Genomic DNA, 15,900 nt, shown 5'->3' on the forward strand with positions numbered 1-15,900 from the left:
GCCAAACCCAGACATCCTTTACCATAAACCAAATGTAGGATCACTCCCTATAAAGGACTCACTGCTAAGTTCTGTTCTGCCTTACCCGCTTGTGGAAAAATAAAAGGAACTTCTCCAAATACTCATGAAAAAAACTAATTCATCGATGGCCAAAATCACTGGCCAGTTTCACTTTTAAAACCTGTTATTCCAGCACAGTGCAGGTTATTCTTCCTAGAGGATTCAATTCCACAGCATCCTCCATAACTCCCACATTTATCATGAGTATTTCCCATCACCAGCAGTGATGCCAATGTGCCCCAGAGGTCACGGGATTGTGCAAACACAGCTGGACAAACACAGAAAAACTGTAACTGTTTCTCCCTCTGGCCAAGCCATGAATTATTTTGGTGTGGTGCTGGTGGAGAGCAGCAGGAGCTGCTGTTCATTACTCCTTATCAGTGCTCTGGAGGCCTGAGGGAGGGAGGATGCTGTGTTCCCTGGGGGCTCAGCTGCCTGTCCCTGGCAGCCCCCGGGTTTATCCTGCCTCAGCCACACTGCCTTTAGCCCCTGAATCTCAGGGGCTGGCTCCTGATGGTCGTGCTGCTACGGGACTGCTGGGTCACAGACAGAACAAACACTCCTCCTCTCTCCCAGGGAAAGTCCTGCTCTGCTCTTCTCCCCGCTCTTTCATCAGCTCCCTATAAAAGCCAGGGGTCTCTCAAGAGGATTTATAGCACTGCTGTATTTATTGTGGTTGACACATCCCGTCCTCCTCGCCTGCAGGAGGACATGGATAAACCAGATTAAAACCTCTTGTCACCACAACTGATGGCCATAATTCCTCAAAGTAAATGGTGGCCAAAACTGGGAGTGGGATCTGGAGCTCTCTTCCTGAACCTTGTGATCAAACCCTTTAATTACACTTAAATTAGTACAAAGTAAGCTAGGGCATCCTCTCACTTCTTCCTCTTTTCCCTTCTCCTGCTGGGCTCATTTTTCCTATCCCACAGGCTGGCCACTGCCACTGAGGATGGAGGAGCAGATGGTTTCCAGCCAAGCATTTCCATACTCTATTTAAAAATCTTAAAGCTTGGTGTCTCCAAAAGAACCATGGGAAAACTATAAATACACCATGGAAAATGATTGCTAAACCAAGGTGCAGAAAATAAAAGCAAGTTTACGGTGGTTTCAATGTAATAATTGAGAAATGCTGTTCAGGACCATAGAATGATCTCTTCCTCATCCCCATCTCTTAAAAAAACACAAAGGAGGTGTTTTTATGGGTTACTGTAGCCAGTCATTGCCCAACTATTTGTAATTTAATTCACCCCTGTGCCACCCTAACAGGGCAATTCCCTTGTGTGAACCCCAGTTTTACATCTACTGGCTGTGCAAAGAGAATTCCTAGTGGGATTTAGGATTCCAATCTGGCCTATAATTTCATGTATGGCCCCATAAGCAGATACATATTTTTAATTTCATCAGGCTGCCTGTGCTGCGAACACCGCCCAAGCGAGCCTGTGAACACTGCTCCTATTTATAACCCTCCCCAATCCCTCTCCTTGGCTGAAGGATAGGAACAGGCTCATTTATTATCACTGCTCTGTTCGCAGACCTAACAAGTTGTTCTTTAATTTAGCAGAATCCCTGCTTTTTGTGAGCCAAAATTCCTTGGTCCCTCTCTGATGCTACCTCAGAGGGAAGGGCTGTAAGATCAACAATTGGTTGTCATAAGCTTTAGAGCATTAGGGGAAAAAAGTACCAAGGAACTCCAGGAATTTTACCTTTGAAATTTAAACATTAGCTTTTACACTTGAAATTTTCACAAGATGGTACTCCTTGGTCATAATATTTGTCAGTTTTGTAAAACAATTGTGTCAGTCATGCAGTTGGGCTAGAAAGGCTGCAATTTATTTAACTTTTAGAGAGATAAAGCGGGAGTAAAAGCAGTGAAAAAAAACCACAGGGCTTCTGATTCCACAAGTGAATGTCTCCATTTCCATCTCTCTGCCTTACCCTGGTTGAGATGAAAAGACTCTGTCTGCAGCACCTTTTCAAACACACTTCTAGCATCTGTAGGTTGCTGGCTCTCTTCTCCTGTGTCTCCTGGATTATCATTTGCTAAAAAAAGAAATCCTTAGCAACCTTTCCTGGTGGTTTTAAGCAGCTTCAATCCAGCTCATAATTAAGAAGTAATCACATCAGTTTGGAAAATGGCAGGAAACAAAACCCAGCCCTCTTGTGTCCTGTTCCCACGGGGAATGCTGTGGAGGTGTCACTTTCTCCCACAGTCAAATAACAGCCAAGAGTTTTGGTGCTCTTTGCCACTGCCAACTTATCCCATTTATGCCCTCATAGCTCTTTTGGCTCTGGTACATCCCAGGATCCTCTCTCCAGCTTGCAAAGATGAGTGTTTGTGTTTACTTTTCAGAGATAAAGCAGGATTTCAGCCCCACTGAAATAATGCTTTGGGTGGAGTCCCCCCCCCGCCAGTTGAGCCCCTGTATTCCATAATGAAGATGTAGCAATTTGCCAAAGTGGAGTTCAAAAAATTTAAAAACTTCAAGGACAGAACAAAAAAGCAACATAAATTTGTAACACTAAGTCAGCTCTTCCTCTAAAAGGTAACATATGGGGCTACTTCTGCTTACATAACTTTGCTTTTCTCTAGTGAAGTGATATAGTTTTTCAAGTTTTCCCCACCCTTTATACCTTTAAAAATGTATTTTCACAGAAAAAGTATTTCTATTTACTTCTACTTTTCATTTTGCTCTCAGTAATGAGAGTACTTTTACATATTTTCAGTGCATTGTAGTCGGTAGCCTTGGTTATTTTCTAATAAAATAGGGACGCTAAAGATCTCCCCTGTAACCTGGAAATACCTTTCAGTTTAAAAATAAAAGCTGCTAAATAATGTTATACACATGAAGCTACAGACAACATGTTCATGGGGTTTAACATGATCAACATCTAGCAAAAATAATGTGGGTGTTTTCATGTATGAAGGCTTTTCCTGCAGACCCAACTAAATTTCTGCTCTGTTTAGTCAAGTGCCACTGAGAGGAATTCCAGAATTTCTGTGTTTTATTCCCATTTCTCAATTCTAAAACATGAATTCCCTCAGCGTCACCAGTTTGATGGCTTCCATCCTGCAGGAAATAATATCTAACTCTGTGATGCCAAGGCTGTGGATCACACTGTTTTCTGAATGAGCAATCTTTGCAATCAGCAGAGACACCCTTCCCTTAAAAACAAATTATCTTCATGCTTGCAAAGTACACCAGCTTTCCAAAGGCTGAGCTATTTATTAACCACCAGAATAATTCTAATAAAATTGACTTAGGTGGTACCTTTAAAAAAAAAAAAACTAAGCCAGCATGGTATTTTTGCAAGAAGAAATATCTCAGTCTCCTAATGAAACATACAAAATTAGCTTTCCTTTTTTAATAATTGTGGATTTCATGATATTATGTCCACATTCCATACAGATGTGGTTTAGTAATAAAATGGACAGTGTAAAGTGATTTTAATGAGCAATTCTCTGAAATACTTTATGATTAAGTAGATTAGGAGAGGTCTCAGCATGAATCAAATGAGACCACACAGTGAATGCAAAGCAAACCTTAGCAAAAACACTTTTTACCTGTTTGAAGCCAAAATACCTCATGGGACTGAAGAAAAATTAAATTATCACCCCATTTTAAAAGAGAAAAAAAAATTAAAGAGATAAAAAAATTAAAGCAAAATCTAAGAAATTCACATCAAAACAACAGAAAGGTATGTGCAAACCTTGAAGTTGAAGGCTGAGAAAGCTCCTGTCCTATCACGTAGGCAACACAAATGTTGACAGTGTAAGAAATTCTCGTTTGACACAGATTATTTGTTAAGCAAATACAGAGTACACTCTTCTTCTATCTATGTGATTTACAGGAGAAATTAGCAAAGGGATGGTAAAAAATAAAAAAAAATATCAAGCCTTTGTAGAAAATGATTTGGTTAATTACTTTTACCTTGTACTGAGACTCGCAGTTTTCGTTCCAGTCGGCGACTCCAATCCCTCCCCTGGCTTTGAGGATTTCTCTCTGTTCATTTGCTGGAGTATTGAGTTCAATTCACTAATGACATTAGCCTTGGGGCCTGAGAGAATCGGGCTTTTCACCTCTGGCACGTCCCCCCATAGCTTGGATGTCCTTTGGGGGACCACTTTTGCCAGGTTGGGCGGGGCACTGATGGGAGGCGGGGGCGGAGCGGGAGGAGGGATCACAAAGCTGTCTACAGTTTCCTCGATCAGCGCATCCTTGTAAAGTGCATTGCTTTTGTTGATTATGGGCTTCATTTTTGGCTTAGGAGGTACTGGGGGTTTGTCCACCAGAAATGTTTGCCCATCTGCATAGACTGTACAAGTATCCACGTTCTCCCCCCCTTCCGAGGATAAGGTAGAGATGCTGGACACCGTTGAGATAGTGCTGGTTGTCTCTAGGTGATGGTCACTGCTGCTCCGACTGTCGACCTCCTCGATGCCAGAGTCGGTGACATTGTCAAAGCTGTCGGGGGGTGGCAGGAAAGAGGCAGGCAAACAGTTTGAGAGACCCGCTTGCTTTTTGCTGTCCAAGGAGTTTGCTGGCTGGCTGGGCGAAGGGGTGCCGTTCTTCCTCTGTGCTATCAGGTCTGTCAGTGCCGAGCCGGGCGCCGCACGGTCGTCGGGGATGTCAAAGCTGTTGGCAAACTCCAAGGGAGGGGGCAGCGGCTCGGTGAACAGGAACTCCTCGTCGATGTCCACTGAGGCCAGGGGCGGCGGGGGGATGCGGAAAGGCAGGATGACGGGGTCGTCCACAGAACTGGCGGCCACGATGGTTTTGCAGGGAGAAGCCGGGGGCTCGGGCGCGGCAGGGACGCTCAGCTCGCTCTCCGCTTCCTCGCTGCCCTCTGGCCTCTCCGGCGGGGAGTTTTCAGGGCTCGGCTCCATCTCAGCTCCCTTTTCCTCCTCATCCTCGGGCATATCATCTGACTTTGCCGTATCCACCGTGTGCACCATCAACAAGCCAGCTGATTTTTGCTGTGAGGTATCCACAATGTTTATCAACATGTTCTTCTTCTCCTCAGCTTTCTTTTCTTTCCCTGCATCCATCTCGTACTTGTTCTCAGTCTCCTGCCGTCTCAACAGGCCGCGGGTATTTTGCCTGGTGACAGTGGCAGTAACAGGAAAAGTCGTTTCCATGTTGGGTCTCAGCTTGGTGTCGATGTAAAGCGGTTTGTTAAGGTCGGTTTTGACTGCGTCCCCTTTGCCTGGAATCTGCTGTGTCTGCTCTTTCATGGCTCTGTCCCTGGCAGAGAGCGCGAGGGCAAGTGGAGAGTTTGGATCCAACAGCTTCCCTGTGACCGGGTGGACGTAGCTATCCGAGCTGGGAGCGCTCGTGGGCTTGGCTGCCACCATACTGTTGTCAGTGCCTTTCGTTTTGGACGGAGCATTCAATGTCCTTGAGTCACTCTGGTTGCTGGGCTCGCTGCTGTTAAAAAGGTTTTCGGGCTCCCTGGGGGCGGGGATCGGAGATGGCGACATGAGCTGTCTGAAACCATCCTCACTACTGAACATGGCCTCCTCAGTGAACTTGGACTGCCTCATCCGCGGTGTTGGTGGGGTTAATCCAACGTCCTCATCTCCCAGGTCTGTGGAGAGGAAGGCCGGGGAATTGCGCCTCGCCTCCAGCCTCTTTTCCCTGTCCCTCACGGCCCCTGCGATGGCTGCTGCGAATGGACTGCTGACTCCCAAGCTGTCATCAGGCCGGAGCTGTCCGGGCTGCTCCGAAGACTGAGGATCGATCTCCATGCTGCTCCCTTGGCTGCTTTTCCCGCTGCTGCTGGTAGATGGCTCTTTGACGATGATGGTTGGGATTGGAATAGAGCAGGTCTTTTCTGGACTGTCCTCCACGTTGGATTGTTTCACCAGCATCCCCTTCCTCCTGGCTGGCTTGGCCGGCACATAAACGGCTTTGCTGGCGATCTTCCCAACCTCGGAATAGGGGTTTTCGGGCATCTGGCCCCTCTTGCTCCTGAAGTTGGCCTGAGCTGCGGCACTCCGGTTGTACAGGTCTTCTGAGTCCAGGGAGTATCGGTCCAGCTCCCGCCGGTAATAGATCCCTTTGTCCCTTATCATGGTACCCACGCTCTCGGGCCTAACCAAAGAGATTTTTGCACCTGAATTCTGGTTAAATGGAGGTTTTATTGTTCCATAGCTCCGGGATGTCAGGGATTTGGGGGAGTTGTACAGAGAGGGGGAAGGTGGTGGTGGTGAGGGAGGTAAGGACTGTGGTGGCGGTGGGATATCTTCAGAGGTGTCGGGCATTGAAAGACTCCTGGTAAACTTCAGCATAGGAGGGGCCAGAAACTGCCGCTCTTCCTCCGTTATTCCTGAAAAATCAGAGAGTGCTTTTAAAACACTGCCACATCCACCGGGATCCCTCACGCTATACTATTTCTCCATTCAACCCAAAATTCCAGGGTGCATTCCCTGGGGCATGAGGAGTATGCAAAATTCCAAAAGAGGCCTTTAGGATGATTCCCACCATAATCATTCTTTCCTGTTGGATGTCCCAGGTGCCAGGATTGAAAAGGATGCTATGGAATTTTAATTAAACTGATGTGTAGGCAAATGTTTGGGGTTTTTGTATCATCAAGGTGGCTGTAGAAAAGCAAATTTTCTTTGAAAACTATTGAACAGGGAAGATATTCTGTGCAGAGGAGCCACTTCTGCCTTGCTCCAGCACTCTACAAATACATATAATAAAACAACTCAGAAACCTAATGAATTTTTAAGATGCAATTGAAATTTAGCAAAGGGACTGTGAAGATCCTGTTGGGGAAAAAAGCCCATAATGTTGCATTTCAAAAGATGACATTATATCATTACAAATATGGCTTTTAACATAAACAAACTGGGTAATACTGGGATAGTTTGGATGCTAATTTTACACCAGCATAATGCATTTCTAAATGGATAAAGTCACTGCTAAGATTACTAACAAGAACAAAGGAAGCCCAAATTTGGTCTGCTCTTTGTATCTTTATTGTAAAAACATCTATTGCCATCATGTGAAATGAAAAAAAAAGGTGAATTTTAATCCATTTGATCAACATGATTTCTTTGTAAATGACACAACATTACAATGCTTTCACCTCCAGTAACAAGGAAAAAAAAGGATCATATTTTGCCCTAATTTTTTGCAAAAGGCTTGTACTGATTTTTTTTTTTTTTTTTTTTTTTTTTTTTTGGTCCTTGTTAGAGGGAACATTCTAAAGAAAATAACAAAATTCCATACTTGCCAAATGTGGAAATCACATCACCTTACACACAAGCTTCTTTTCTCATGAGCTTTGTATAAAGATTAAATAGCCACTCACTGGAGTAAAGATGTCGGAGAAACACGCTTTAGGAAAGAACCGAAGTTACTAAAAGTATGCTATTAATGAACAATACCATACAAGAGAGGCATTTTACCTATAGATTTTTGTCTTCTCATTGTACCCCGAGGTATACCCAGAAAAGGACCTTGAGGGCTCCCTGGGACAGTGGGCGTCATCACAGCAATACCCTGTCTCTCATACATGGACTACAAAAGAGCAAACAGAAACCCCAACAGCATTAAAGCATGAAAGTCTCTCCCACGTGGAAATAATGCCTCATCCATTACCACTTTCACTGAGAATTCTTATGGAAAATAATAAATCTGGGATTATTTCTGGGGAGGAGGTGGAGAGAAAGGGAAGGCTGGGCTTTGTTTAGACACTCATGAAAGGACAGCAGCTGTAAGAGGAGTGAGTTGATATTATTTACAAGGCAACAGTTTAAGGTGAGTAATGGAAAAGTATGTCCAAAATGCAATAAAACTAGTCCTTTTTTTTACCTGCAATATTTTGTAAGATTAAATTCTGCACTTGAATGACGCAAATTCTGAGTTCTGGCATTTAATTTTTAATATGTGCTATAGTATTAATGTCACTTCTTCCCTTACAAAATATTGGGCATTATTTAATCAAGGAATTAGATACATTAGTAGGAATAAAGCAGTGCTTTGTGGCTCCCACTCACATTCATATCTGTAGCTGAGGGAAAACATCTACTAGAAGGCCGCTGTTTTATAGTTGCCACTCTGGAGTCCACAGTTGCATTGTCTGCAATTCTTGATGGCTTGGAAACTGGCACTATTTCATCCACCTTATCTGTAATATAAAAGCATTCAGTAAAATAAATATCACTTGTCCAAAGAAATGGAAAAGTTAAGTATTGCAAGGTCAAAGGAAGAGATTTACTTTTCAAAAAATGCAAAGAAAAAGTTTTTTTGGCATTTTAACAAGGCAACGCTTGAGCATCATAAGTCGTGCAAGCCGAGCACTTTTTATTGCTGCTACATAACATGCATGCTTTAGTTTTAAGCCTGCATGCATTTAATGTTTACTTAGTGTGACTCGAAAAACAATCCTCTTCTTCAAACCTTCAAAATGTGAAGGGAGAATATCTATATAGAAATGGAAAGAAGACCTTTAGAAATAGTGAATCCATAGAGCACTGTTTCAAATAGAGATAAGCAGACTGTACTTAGTCATCAGAATTTCAGTGATATTTTGGACAATAACAAGTACTCCAGAAGTGCTCTTTCATGCCTATGCTTCTTAAGCAATAACATCCTGATTTGTTCACACTCTTGGACTTGTAGGCTAGCACTGCTAACTGCATCCTTTGTTTAAATGAAACTTTTTTATGCATTTCTGTTGGCTTGTTTTTTTAAAATTTCTTCTAATATCTGGACAGTTTGGGAATGCATTTAGTCACGGTCAGAAGCAGACCAAAAATAGGCAAAATCCAAATCTGAATGAGAACTTCAACATTTGGATTTGGGACTCTGATCTACTGCATGATGTGATGATAAAATACAGGGAAAAGTTTAATCAGGATATTCCAAAGCTGAGTGCTGGTGTTAGCTCCGTCTCCAACTTTGGTCACAAACAAGGTTCATCAGCATTAAATACAAAATGCTACTCCCTCACATGGAAGACCTTGAAGTACAGTATAATCCACTAATCATTGCCTGACAGCTCCTTTTTTTGCCCCTTCTACTGCTATGAAACCAAGGCACAGAGAAATTAAATCACTAGCCCAAGTCATTAGGAGAGTTTGACTTTGGAATCTCTCCTAGAATCCAAACTGGAATCACACCAACAGCTTTCCTTACTACGCCTTCCATTGCATTTGCTTGACTGTATCACGTTAATTTTGTGTCTTTTCCTTTGAAGTTTCACCAAAACTAGGATTAGTTTCATAGCCTGTGGCATTTCCGTGACTGGAACACCTCAGCCCAGCTCCTAGGCTTCCACAACACGAGTCAGAGCAATGCTACTTTTCAGCAATTAGCTCTATCTCCCAAATAATTGATTATTTGTCAAACAAGGATAATTACTTCATTAGGATACTGCAGACTTGAAAAATCCCCAGGTTTTTGGTGTTAGAGCTGGTGTTACTACCCCAAGTATTGTATTTAGGGATTTAAATTTTACCTCTCGCTGGAGAGCAGCGCACTCAGAGCCCTGGATATTGATATGGATGGGAATAAGGCAGGAGAAAAAGAGCTTTTGATCCTTCTAAACAGTAGATCTGGCTGATGCAAGGATGATATTTTAAACAGGAGAAGAAGAGAGGGAAGAACTTTTAGCCTTCAGGTTAGGAAGAAGGTTGTCCTAGAAGTGGATATTTCAGTGTCACAGAGGGTCAGGGAGCAGGCAGGAAAGGAAAGGCTGAGCAGGACCAGTAAGCTGAACACTGCTGAGAACTGTCTCACAAGAGTATTGTTGATGTTTCTTTTCAGCTGAAGTTAGCATTCAAGTATTTTCATTGGTCTGCTTCTTTTTTTTTTTTTTTTTTTTTTTTTTTTTTTTTTTGGATGGGGTTTAAATCATCCAGTGGAAGGAGAAAAGGAAAAAAAATTCTTAAAATTGTCACATGTACTCAAAAATAAAAACCAAGATCACATCACATTTCATAAGGCTTTGTAATACAAACTTCTCAAAGAAAAATAAATGCACTTCTGCTCAGCAAAAGGCATCAGAAAGCAACGGTGTAACCATGAACATTTACCCTATATAGCAAAAATATGGCTGGACTGCAGAATGGTACTCAGGGGATCTATCACCAAGAGCTTCAACTGGGCAGAGATTTCCTCTTAAGGCTCTCCCACCCTTATTCTCATCCCAGAAGCCAAACAACTAATCTTTGGGATATAGAAAGAAGGAAGCCTTGGAAACTGAAGCACTCAAAATCTGCACATGAGAAATAGAAATGTACCACGTAAGAAGTGATCCCCTTTATTTTGAACAGACACATGTAGCCAGATACCCATTCAGACAACAAAAAGCTACAGGGAAAGAGTGATGAGGCCATGACAGACACTTGGAAAAGCATGAAAATTTTTGTTGAGGATGAAACATACATACCCTTCAACTGCACTGATTCTGCTAGATAATCCTAGAAGTCAGATCCTAATTTTAGATCTGACCAAAATATCAGTTGGTACCCATTCTTAAAACCATCTACTATTTCCACGGGGGAAAAAAACCCCTGGTTTTATGTGAGTTTATTGCAGGTTTCTTGTCTGTAGAGAGGTTTCCAGTCCTCCTCACCCTATGGCTGCTCCCATTTGCCACATTTAGCCAAAGCACTCGGAAATGGGATAGGAGGGTGGGTTAGAACTCGAGCTGCTTTGCAAGGAACTCTTAAGGGCTTCCTTGCATGGCACTTCCAACGGCAGCACTGCTTTTTCTTTCTCTTCTACTGCCTTTGGATCAGAAAGCAAAGGTAGAGTGGAAGTTGTCATTTTGGTGGAGGTTGTCATTTTACTACAACAAAAAATGTGAGGCCACAGAAGCAGCCAGCATGTGGAGACTGATCCTAAATGGCGGGTCCTGTGGGAAATGTCAAAATCGGAAAGCCTGGCCACAACTGCCCCACCCTGCCGGAGTGAAAGCACGGCGTGAAACAAAAGCATCCTCATTGCCTTATCAAACGTGCTCCTCAGGCCAAGGAAATGGACTGGCTGAACTGCCACTAGAATCGCTCAGACTCATCCCAGAGAAAGAAGAGGTGTTGGGCCAAACCTTCACTCGCCTGTGCCTCGAGCTGTTTGTCTCCACAGCACTAGAGTGCAAACCCCTCCTGCATCCGAACCACATGTTCCAAATATACTCCTACTGGAATAATTTGTCAGGCTCACTAATTAGCTCTCCTCCCAGCCTCCTTGTGACTTCAAATACTATGCAGCACACACTCCTCATATCAACGAGAGGGGAAGCTCACAAGCTTGTGTTGGAAATTCTCTGAGGATAACTTTACAAATAACCCTGACAAAAGAGAGAAAAAAGCCACAAAACGGATGCAAAAATTGGTACCTGCTGTGAGGTGGGTTGACAAAGTGGCCCAAAGAAGCCTGCCTCCAATGGGATTTTTAAAAGGAATGCAGCTGGATGAAGGTCAAAAGGAAGGAATGTGGGAAAAGCACTGGAGGTTGGCCATGCCAGCTGCATTTCCTCCTTGAACCAGTTGTTTAGCAGAGTACAGCCACAAGCACACACACACACACACTTTCACAGGAGAAGTCTGTGGCTGGCTAGTAGAGTAACAAACTCTGATCTGCTTTGCCCTGAATAACTTCAGCCTCATTGCAAGACAGGGAAGAAGAGTCTACATCTCGCTGGCCAAAGAGCATGGCTTGGTTGTAGTCACAGAAGAGGATTTTTAAGCCTACAATTATTCCCTGGCATTTTCCATAGAAACTGCTCTGCACCTTCTTGAGAAGTCACAACGGTGTGTTGAGAGTCAAACACAGGAGCCATGCTACACCTGTGAGAACCTGTTCCCACTGCTCCAGGGGCTCCTGGGAGCAGCATCCTTCCAGAGAACTGTCAGGGATACCACATGTAAAAGCCAGTCTGATGCCTCTGCATGCATATAGCAATTTGAGTGCCACTATATTAAATTCCCCCGAGAGAGGCAGCACCAACAGATATAAAGTAATTTATTGCCAAAGTGCGTTTCCATCTGCCCTGTTGGGTTACCAATGGGACCCGTGCCCTGCTCAGGGTGCAAGCCCTCAGGAAATTGGATGGCCTAAAGGCACAGAAAGTAGTTGTGTTTTATCAAGATGTAGGTCTCGTCTCTGATGAAAAGCTCTTAATCACAGACAGAGTAGCACAGTACCCAACAGCATGTCATGACTTTTACGTTCTCAAGAGGTCTGGCTGCTAGGCAAGTTGCTTTTTTTTTTTCTTTTTCTTTTTCTTTAATAATTAATATCTGTGATAATTACAGGGGACAGTCTCCTCCTAATAGATTTGTTGCAGGAGATGGCTCTTATCCCCGTAGAACACATTGCTTAGTGACTCCTGTTCCGAATACCCAGACTCTCTCAGAGGAAAAAGTATAATGCTGCCCATCAAGCCACCAGATCCATCATCAAATGAACTTTGAAAACGAGAGTCAGGTGCCCAGATAGATCTGGTGGCACATCACTACACAGCCCCCAAAAAGAGAAATATGAGGTATGATCCTGGCAACATTACTTATTGTACGACATAGCCAAGACATGTGGATTAGCTCCACCGAGGGTCTTAGGAAGTGAGCTGGTGAGACCCACAGAGGATAAGAATGGTCATGATCCAGTACAGGCTATACCCCAACACCTCAGGCTGGCATGCCAGAAACACCAGGCAAAGACTGATCGAACACAGTTTGGGAGGCGAGTATTGCCAAGACCTCTATACTTACCACCAAGTCCCGAGTGCTTGCTCAGAGGGGGTGGGATAATGGAGAAAGAAAACTCAAAAAACAGCTGCCTCAAGAAATGACTTGTATTTGTAAGAAAAGCAATGAATGCCTGGCACAGAGTAAAAAAATGCTCATATGAAGTTAAAGTGAAAGAACAGAGGCAAATGTTCTTCAAATACCAGCAGCACACATCGTTAACAGTGCAAATATAAACTACAAAATGTTAGACTAATCTAGTCAGCCAGAATACAATGTTAGCCAATGTAGGAAATGGTTGAACTCTGCCACCGATGGCCTTATGGCTAAGAATTAAAAGGACAGGCACATAAAAAAAACCTCTAAAAATCCTATGGAGTGGTTATTTTTTCTTCCCTCCCCCTTTTGCCTGGCGTGGAGGCATGGGCAGCGAGGCCCTCTCGGTTATGGCTCTCTGCAGCCGGCCACTGCGACAAGGCAGGGTGGCCTGCGGCGGGTCGCGAGAGTCGCTCGTCCCTTCGGCCCCTGGTAAGCACACAGTGGAGGATGCCACTGCGTCCTCACCAGTCCATGTCGAGGCACATGTCAACTCGACATGGGGGGTGGCTCTTTGGGAGATGCGCGTTTCGAGGACCTGCGTCCTCGGCTGCTTGAGGAAAGCTAAAATCTCTGATAGGTAGTTATGGATGGCTCTTGTGGAGGTAGCCACAATGCCCAGCTGCAGCTCCATACGGCCCATGGACTGGGACATGAGACCCATGGACTGTGCATGCTCCCTCTTGATATTTTCCAGCAGCTGCACAATCCTACTGTTGGTTTCCATCAACAGCTTCTCTCCCTCTGTTAGCTGGGGCTGCCCTCTCCAACCCCGATCCCTAGGGACAGGCTCAACACCGCAGCGCTCTTCATTCATCTCATCATTTCCCTCCTCCTCAGGAGAGTCACTTTCAAACTGAGGAGTCCTACTGAGTGACTGATCCCCGGGAGACTGTATGTCCATGGTGCACTCTGGAGTCCGCGCCGGCGTTTGAAATCCCTCAAAATCCTCCCCAACGTTGCTGTGCGTTTCAGATGAGGACAGCGGCCACTGCCAGCTCTCTGTGGTCCTGGCTGGCGAGTCTTCATCAGAGGCAGGCACCGAGGATTCCTGTTCTTCGGCCGGCGTGGACAGCGAGCTCCCTCGGTGATGGCTGGCTTGCCCCGAGGATCCAGGAACCTCCCCATCTTGCTCCCCAGTGACATCTGGCAATCAAATAGAGGAGCAACAACCACTGTATCTGAGGCCAGGCAGATGGAGGTATCTACATGCATTGGACAACACATAGAAAGAAGCCAGTTGGGAAGCCAGAGTGTATGTGTTTGGGCAAACGGAAGGGCGGACTAAAGTTTAGTGACTGCATTGGGCACGTGGCAATTGGCGTCATTAAGCACTTTTGGTCTCAGTGCACACTGTCCTGTACCCAGAACACACACAGCCATGCTGCATCCCAAGGCAGGAGCTACCAAATTCCCCTCAGCGTGACTGTGACAGGAAATGTCAGTGAACCTAGCAAGAAGCTCACCTATGCACTGCAGTGGTGTCAGTCAGAAATCCCTGGGACGAGCTCAGGGCCAAGGGTCCAATTGAGCTTCCTGGGGTGCCAGATGTGTTCCACCACTGGCTGAGGGCAGCCCTTTGTTGCTCTGAAGCACTGCTGGCTATCTTCACTTTTGTCCGACGTCTCACGTCACCCCACCCAAAATCTCTCCCAAATAACTGTTCAGCGCAACGGTGGCCGTCCGTGGGATTATCCCGTGAGCAATGCCCTCCCCAACATTTGCCAGATCTTCCTTGCTCTCTTCTCCAAACAGTAGGAAATGCTATCTGAGGGCATTGCTCACCGGGATCTCTTTGTCTCCTGCAAATGAACTGAGTTTGCCCTCCCCTGGCTACCTCTTCCCTTGCCTGAGGGTGCGTGGTGGAAATCTGGGCGCAAACGCTTCCCCATGACAACTCTAGAGAAAAATGCCCTCCCCGAGAGCAGGAAAGGCTCGGGCATTTGCACCCACAGGAATCACCAGCTCACAATGGAGGGTGATCTGCCCAGCTCTGTCCTGCACCTCTCTGCATTATGTGAGGCTGTGGCTGGGACTCTTTACACTTTCTGTTACTTCACATAAAAGAATGAGTCCACTTTTTTTTTTTTTTTTTTGGTCATGAGAAATCACCCTGGGGCGGTGTGGCTGAAGGAGGCAGCACAAAGCCCCAAGCCCTGCATTCCCCACGTTCAGGCAAGGGACCGCTGAGAGAAGCACTGCCCTCGGTAGGGTTGTGACCTGACCAGGCTGCTGCTGCTCACACTGCAGTGGCCTGAGTGCCAGATCAGTGCCATGCCTACTGTCTGGCATCCCAGCCTTCAAAAAAGCTTTTTGGGTTTTTTTTTAAAGGATTAATTTCTGCTTTTTGAAATACTGCTCTTCAGACCTCAGTGGAAGCTGTAAGCTTATATCTGCAAGGTGTTGCTGAGGTCATGTTAAACCATACTTTTGGTTCTGTTTATGAATCAGGGCAGGGTTTTGTTTGATATTTTTTTTTTAATATTTTATGTGAAATATAATGAAATGAAAAGCTTTTTCTGACAGACCCAAGGATCCCTCTTCCTATATCTCAATCCCTGTCTACCACAGTGTGGTACTTGTTATTTCTACACCCATGTGCCTGCAATATTAAGGTGCTCTAAAAGGGATTCTGTGTGACTTCATTGAATGATGACTTTTAAGTGCTAAAATAATGGATATTATTCGTGCATTTAGCATATTCACTACTTCAAAGTATTCACATTCAAAGTATTCACATTCTCTCTGCGTCTGGCTGGACTGTCCAGTTGCATGTTTTATGGAAAGTGAGGATGAAATTGTATTTGTAAAAAGGTATGAGCTCCTTATGGAAATGAATTTTAGGGACAAACTGTCATGCAATCATTGGCTCTTCCACTCCATGGAGATTTGAAAGGGACTATACATCAACCTAACTAAGAACTGCTTCTTCCTTGCAATTCTTCTCCTGCTTTTTCTAATACAGCCATAGCTGCATTCCTTCATTAGCAAAGCTCTCTTAACACCTACAGTGGAGGATCATGAAATGATTTCTCAGC

The 15,900-nt window shown here is 44.6% G+C and overlaps 1 protein-coding gene across 4 annotated transcripts in view; it reads right to left on the reverse strand.

Moving 5' to 3' along the window:
• Positions 1-15,900, reverse strand: part of SHANK2 (SH3 and multiple ankyrin repeat domains 2) — a 248,362-nt gene that overhangs the window by 5,379 nt on the left and 227,083 nt on the right. For 2 of the 4 annotated variants that reach the window (XM_053979757.1, XM_053979756.1), the window contains 3 exons: positions 8,069-8,199; positions 7,478-7,589; positions 3,993-6,390 (listed from right to left, as the gene is read on the reverse strand). In XM_053979757.1, coding sequence (XP_053835732.1) covers positions 3,993-6,390; positions 7,478-7,589; positions 8,069-8,199 — 2,641 coding nt within the window. Of the gene's footprint in view, positions 1-3,992; positions 6,391-7,477; positions 7,590-8,068; positions 8,200-8,435; positions 8,496-13,732; positions 14,009-15,900 lie in introns of all 4 variants that reach the window. The other 2 variants (XM_053979755.1, XM_053979758.1) reach the window with 2 other exon arrangements.

The sequence above is a fragment of the Vidua macroura genome, chromosome 6, assembly GCF_024509145.1.
Source record: "Vidua macroura isolate BioBank_ID:100142 chromosome 6, ASM2450914v1, whole genome shotgun sequence".
In the NCBI taxonomy this organism is placed as follows: domain Eukaryota; kingdom Metazoa; phylum Chordata; class Aves; order Passeriformes; family Viduidae; genus Vidua; species Vidua macroura.